This window comes from Emys orbicularis, chromosome 12, assembly GCF_028017835.1.
Source record: "Emys orbicularis isolate rEmyOrb1 chromosome 12, rEmyOrb1.hap1, whole genome shotgun sequence".
Lineage (NCBI taxonomy): Eukaryota > Metazoa > Chordata > Testudines > Emydidae > Emys > Emys orbicularis.
In genome coordinates this window covers 42,171,973-42,179,467 of record NC_088694.1, presented here as the reverse complement: position 1 = coordinate 42,179,467, position 7,495 = coordinate 42,171,973, and the positions used below count along the sequence as shown (strand labels likewise).

The 7,495-nt window shown below is 42.0% G+C and overlaps 1 protein-coding gene across 1 annotated transcript; it reads left to right on the top strand.

Annotated features, from left to right (window-relative positions):
• The first annotated feature begins 5,450 nt into the window (after window positions 1-5,450).
• On the top strand, window positions 5,451-6,386 carry LOC135886857 (olfactory receptor 13A1-like). The gene has a single exon (XM_065414645.1). The coding sequence runs from the start codon at window positions 5,451-5,453 to the stop codon at window positions 6,384-6,386; it is 936 nt and encodes a 311-aa protein (XP_065270717.1).
• The last annotated feature ends 1,109 nt before the right edge of the window (window positions 6,387-7,495 follow it).

The following is a 7,495-nucleotide window of genomic DNA, read 5'->3' as shown; positions in this document are numbered from 1 at the left end:
CTCTGCCAGTGCCCCACAGTCCCTACCCATAATGCTATTCCATCTCTGGGCCCACATGCCAGGGGCGGCTCTATGTATTTTGCCGCCCCAAGCATGGCAGTCAGGTGGCTTTCGACGGCGCACCTGCGGGAGGTCTGCTGGTAATGTGGCTTTGGCGTACGCGCTGCCAAATTGCTGCCGAAGCCACGGGACCAGTGGACCTCCCGCAGGCATGCCACCGAAGGCTCCCTGACTGCCGCCCCCACAGCGACCAGCAGACTGCCCCCCACGGCGTGCTGCCCCAGGCACGCGCTTGGTGCGCTGGTGCCTGGAGCCACCCCTGCCACACGCACACAGAGCTCTGTCAGTGCCCCTCAGTCCTAGCCCACAGCCCCTACTCACAATGCTATTCCATCTCTGGGCTCACTCACTCGCACTCTCTCTCCCCCCACAACCAGAGCTTTGTCAGTGTCCTTCAATCTTGACCCACAGCCCCCTGCTATCCCGGTTCTGGACTCCCCCACCTCCACACACTGCAAGCTCTGCCAATGTTCACTAGTCCTGGCCTGCAACTCCCTGCTGTTCTGTTTCTGGCATTGTTCCCTCTCTCATACACACAGCTCTGCTGATTCACCTTAAAGCCAACCCACAGACCCCTGATCCCTAACCCTAGCCGTATTCCCATATCCCAGCCCTGGGCTTCTCCTAGCCCTCACCTCTGCCCATGCCTGTTAATCCTAACCTGCAGCCACCTGTTATTTCATCTCTGGGCTCTCACATACACAGCTCCGCTGATGCACTGCTATCCTGACACACAGCATCTGCTGTCCCAGCCCTGCCCCCACCTCCCACAGCTCTGACTTTGCCCATCAATCCTGACCCACAGCCCCCAGCTATCACAGCCGTGGTTTCCCTTCACAGCTCTGCGGATGTACCTCAGGCCTGCACTATAATACCCCTACTATTTCTGTCTGAAAACTACTTCCCAGCTCCACCAATACACTATAATCATGAGTTACAACCCACTTGGCCCTGGCTGTCCTGCCCCAAACACACAACACTGACAATTCCCCTAGCCCCTGACCAGTGCTTAATTTGTAATTTGAAAGCAATTAGCAATTAGGTGCTGGGGCTCAATCAATTTTTTTACATTCATAAATGATGCAGCACACGCAGAGGTCCCAGGGCTATGAACGGCCAAGCCAAGAGGTGCCGGGGCACAGCCCTGGCAAGCCCTGGCACAAATTAAGCACTGGAGCTCAATCTTTGTAGCTTAACAAAAAGAGGGATAAGGGATGACATGATCACCGTCTATAAGTACCTACATGGGGAAAAATATTTAATAATGGGCTCTTCAGTCTGGCAGAGAATGGTATGGCATGGTCCAGTGCCTGGAAGTTAAAGCTGGACAAATTCTGACTGCAAATAAGGTTAAATTTTTTAGCAATCAGAGTAATTAATCACTGGAAGAATTTACCAAGGGTTGTGGTGTATTCTCCATCACTGAGATTTTTTAACTCAAGATTTGTTATATGTATTTTCCCTAAAAGTTCTGCTCTAGGAATAATTTTTGGGACATTTTCTGGCCTGTGCTATACAATAACTCAGACTAGAAGATCACAGTGGCCCACTCAAGACTTGGAATGTATTAATCCATTTATGAATCAATGATTAGAACCATAATTGCAGGCCTGTGCCTCTGACTCTATAGCAATGTATAAGCAAACATGGATTCTTTGTAAAGGAATGATAAAGAAAATGCGTCCCTACTTATTCAAAATAACTCTGAAGGGAACCCCAAATTATTGCAGCCCTCATTAGAGATGATATACTATTTTTTGCAATCAATGAACTATAAAACTACTTTTGTCAGTTACGTGCTTGTGTGCTCTCTCCATATGTTGTCCCAGCCCTGCACAGACAGCTGGTTCAGCAGACCTCGATAGTACTACCCAGAAAGAACAACCACCAGCACGGTTCAGTGACAAAAGCTCAAGACACAGTCCTAGTGCCCTGGCTCTGTGGCTACAGGTACACTAACACATAAGTGCCCAGTGGCAAAAAGCAGCGCAGTCAGCAGCGAGACTTTTTGCTTTCCTCAAGGTCACACAAAGTATTAAGGTGAGGTACCCCAATATTTATAGACTGAGACAAACAACTCTCATACCATCTTATGTGTTTCATGACATTGGCTCGTTACCTCCGCTTGTATCATGCTCCAGGTGTCTCCAGCACAATGTCCCTATTCATCACTTCTGTCAAACCCTCTTATCTGATATTAGACCAAGATGTCTTTTGTACTGTGTTCTCACACATATCCAGTATCTGTTGCTTCTTAGGAGTGTCTGTGTTTTAGCAACACTAGCAATACTTTTGCCAAAGTCATAGAGTGAACTTGTTAGTATCTACTTTAATACGTGACCTAACTTTGGTTCACAGCCTCTGGTTCAGGCCTCAGATCTTCCACAAGGCCCAAAGGTCAGGCTTTCTCTTTCTCCTATAACTACCAGGTGCAATCAATAAGCCAAACAGCCAGTATGACCCAAGGACAGTCATGCATTTGGGTTTCAAAAAAATTGAAGAAAGGCAATGTCATTTTCATCCAAAGCTTCATTTTGCTTAATTGAGACAAGTTTCCATAAGTCTGATGACACCCTAATGTTGGATCACATCAATGGCCCTGATTCCAGAGTTTTTCTGCTTTTCTTCTAAGCTCAATTGGTCCAGTGAAATCAACAAGATGACTCATATGCTCAGAGTCAAGTATGCGCTTGAGTGCTTGGCTGTAAAGAGGTCTATGCAAGCTAAAAGACTTTTCCTTTGTAATTCCTATCCCTGAAAAATCTCTCTCTGATGTGAAACTCAACCTGGGTTTTCATTCCTACATAGTATTATTCTAGAAATCAAATCTGGCTTTCATTAACTACCCAACAACGGCACTACCTTCAGATTTTGCATGCCGTGACAAATGTAGCTCCATTCAATCACCTGCAGTTAAACAGAGCAAAATCAATGGAGCTCTGCTGGTTTACCCCTTGCCTTTGAAGGAGTTATGCTGATTCATACAAGTTGGGAACCTGGTCCATTGATTTTGATAGAATGAATTTGGTTTACACTAGCTCTGGAAACGTTTAATTGACTGTGATGAAGCTATGCTGATTCATGGCAGCTTGAGATGTGTCTCATTGACTTCACAGGACGAATGGAGAAGTAAGATAAATAGTATTGGTGAAGACAGTGGAGGCATTCTACCAGGGAGAGTCAGCTCAGATGATTCAATGTGGACTAAGGATCACTGATAGTAGAAGTCTGAGGGTGAAATCCAGGCCCCATTCAAGCCAAGGTCAACATTCCTATTGACACCCACCAATGAGGCAGAATTTCATTCTGAGACTTTCTCCACTCACTGATTAATATGGAATCTATCTCTATTGGTATCACTATGTTCAGAAAGGAATACATTGCTGGAAATTATGTTTTCTCCTGGAAAATTCAGAAGAATATACATTTGGACCTCAAGAGGATTTTTTTCAACTTAATGTGTAAGATTTTTTTTTTATATTGATTTAGGTGACTCCCATTTACCTTCTCCTATGGGGCATTGTTTGAGAGTTAGCTCTTGTCCACACTCACAAGGGATGCAAGATCTCCCTACAGAAGGTTACTAAATATAATGAACAATAGTCTTCAAGAAGTCATAACTCACTTGGAGTCTGCATTTAAATTACAGTATGGTTGACTGTATTTGAGGATTGAACGAGAGGTGAGAATATTCATTTTGCTTGCTTGCTTTCTCACAATGAATGCTTCTAAATGAATCTTTCTGACTTTTTGTGGCTGGTATGTCAAAGTTCCTAAGTGTGTGTGGCACCAACACCCAGTGAAATTTAATGAGAGTTGAGTGATAATTCCTTTATACACTTCTGAAAATCAAGCTAAATTTAATTTCTGTGGCATATTTAAAGTTTTGTAATTTGGCTAAATGTGCTTTGCAGTGATACACATTTCCACAACAATGTTTATGAATCTTGGACCATATTCTGATCTCATTTTGACCAATGTGAATCTGATGAAAATTCACATAAATCTGTGAAGTGCCTTTGAATTTTATTGTAGTTGAGTCTAAAGTCAATGGAGATCTAGTGTGGTAACATTGATTAGAGAGTATCAGAGGGGTAGCTGTGTTAGTCTGAATCTGTAAAAAGCAACAGAGGGTCCTGTGACACCTTTAAGACTAACAAAAGTATTGGAGCATAAGCTTTCGTGGGTGAATGCCCACTTCATCTTGCGTCTGATGAAGTGGACATTCACCCACGAAAGCTTATGCTCCAATACTTCTGTTAGTCTTAAAGGTGCCACAGGACCCTCTGTTGCTTTTTATTGATAAGAGAGGTTGAAGATTCACAACCTATTGTTTGCAATCAAATTTAAAATGTGATGCAAAGAGTGGCAATTTAAAAAAAAAAGTCTCTTTTATGAAATACGAAAAATCTTTTCAATATAACTCATGATTAGTTAGATTTGTTGGCTGTAATTCTCTTCTCATTTTCATCATTTTTGCAAGTCAGTAACTCCATTGACTTCAGTGTAGATACTACTGATTTCCTGCAGCAGGAGTGAGAGGAAAATCATGAGAAGCAGTAGTTTAGTAATAAGACGAGAGAAGCCTGAAGACAATAAAGGGAGACTTAACTGTAATGCAGTAAGGAGTACTTGACATATCATGTGAATGCTATTCCTAGGAATGACGCAACATGTATATATTGCCATGTAGCTGATCTTCAAAATGAATTTTTTGAGGGCACGATTCCCCTCTCATTTACACAAGTTCTATACCAGTGCAACTCCAGTAAATGGAGATTCAGCCCCGCTGACTGCAATGCAACTACGGCTGATTTAATCTAGGGCCAGTTAAAGGGAATGCAAGTTCTTCTATTTTGCATCTTGATTCTACCTAAATATAGCTATATATTACTTCCTATATATTATTATGTTATTTTTCTGGTATATATGGTCTGTATGATATATATACTGAAGGTCTCCTATATTGCAACAGATCTATTTTGTGAAATTAGTTTAAAAACTGGAATCTTGGTTATTCATAAGATTACTGGTGTTTGATTAATTCTGAGATTATATTGTGAAATCCTCTCTCCAGCAGTTTATTTAAACAGTCCAAATGACTTCATGCACCTCTGTCTGAGAACATCAAGAATGTTATTTTTCTCCTTCTTTACTCAAATGCTGGGAGAATGGAGATTCAGTAGCTCAGATTATTGTGCTAACATATTTTAACATAGCTCAGTATGTTAATATGTTATATGAAATGTGAAGAGTATCACAAGTTCTCTCACTCTCTCCATTTCACTGTTGGTCTGTCTAGATGCTTCAATTGCCAAAATGTTGTAGTTTCTGAAGAAATACCAGATAGAAACTTTAATCTTTGTTCCCACAGAAGGAACTCTCAAACAATGGAACCCAGTAATCACACCAGGGTGACCGAGTTCATCATGCAGGGGCTCTTTGACCATCCTCACCATCAGGGGCTGTTCTTTGGACTATTCCTCTGCCTTTATACAGCTGTCGTCATGGGCAATTCCCTGATCATTGTGGCTATTGTCCTACACCCACCTCTCCACACCCCCATGTACTTCTTCATTGCCAATTTGGCCACCCTCGACATTATGTGCAGTTCTTCAGTTCTGCCCAAGATGATGAAAAACCTGATGCAGGAGAAGAAAACCATCTCCTTTGATGGCTGCATGGCCCAGGTCTTTGCCTTCACTTTGTCAGGGGGGATAGAGCTTATGCTCCTCACTATCATGTCATATGACAGGTATGTAGCCATCTGCCACCCCTTGCGCTATGTCAACCTCATGACCAAGAGAATTTGCATCAGTTTAGCCATCGGGGTCTGGGCTGTTGGTGTTGTCAATTCAGTGGTGAACACATTGATCATGCTGCGCTTGGATTTTTGCGGGCCAAACCTCATCCAGCATTTCTTCTGTGAGATCCCACCAGTGCTGGCACTGTCCTGCAGCTCCATCTACCTCAACCAAGTTATGATGATCTTGGCAGACATCTTCCTGGCCATGGGAAACTTCATGCTGACGACCGTGTCCTATAGCTTCATCATCATCACTATCCTGAAAATCCGGAGCTCCAAAGGGAAGCAGAGAGCCTTCTCCACCTGTTCCTCCCACTTGCTTGTGGTCACCTTGTTCTATTCCTCCATCATCTACACCTACATCCGGCCAACCTCCAGTTATTCACTGGATAAGGACAAGTTGGTGGCCATAATGTACACTCTAGTGACTCCCATTCTGAACCCTCTGATCTACAGTCTGCGCAATAGGGACATCAAAATGGCCTTCAGGAAAATTTCTCCTTTTGCCATGAAAACATAATTTTTACAAGAGTGAACATGATTCTCATATGTCTTGTCCTTTCTAGGACAGGTCCACAGGCAGTGTAAACTGTTGCATAACTAACAGTATATATATACAGTATATATATATTCATGTGCTGTATATATATACTGCTTACTGTATTTTTCACTCCATGCATCTGAATAAGTGGGTTTTAGCCCACGAAAGCTTATGTCCAAATAAATCTGTTAGTTTCTAAGGTGCCACAAGGACTCCTCATTGTTGTTGCTGATACAGACTGACACGGCTACCCCTCTGAAACCTGTTGCATAACTATGGACTTCAATAGACATACATTTGTACTATGGTCCATTCACTTCAGTGGAATGAGAATGATTTACATCCGCTGGGAAGGAGTTGCATTGACTGCAGTGGGGCAATGCCTGATATACTCTAGATGGCCTTTGGGCCACATTAACATCAGTGGAGCTAAGTTGAATCACACTAGCTGTCCCAAGGCTCATTGGTATGAGAATTTTCCAGGTATTTAGGTATCAAGTGTGATTTTCATAAAACATAAAACTCAATGGTTTCATTGGGTGTTAGTTGCCCAGATGCTTCTGAAAATAATATTAGGCTCTTAAATAGCTATAAAAGTCTGCCCATTGTATATAAAAATATTTTGCATGCAGTCTCATTGAATCAGAATACTATATTTCATCCTAAATTAGTAATTATGATTAAAAATACCATTCATTTTCTCTGTTTTCTAATTTATTTTGAGACATTAAAACATGTCAAAAATATATCTGTTAAGATCTGGAGCTGTCATTGTCATGTGTCGTGGCATTGGGTCAGATATTATAATAGAACTATTTTTGTTAAGGTACATTTTTATATAACTGTAAAAATACACTTTCAGCAGGAGAAATTTGGGTTTTTCCAAAGGTCTCTTTTGTTGATAAGAGAATGTCTCAATCCCAACTACATATAAATGAAACTGTTGTTTTCTGTTAGCACAATTGAGTGGATAGTTCTCTGAAAACATCCACTCAATGTGCAGCGGCAGTCAAAAAAGCGAACAGAATGTTGGGAATCATCAAGAAAGGGACAGATAATAAGACAGAAAATATCATATTGCCTCTATA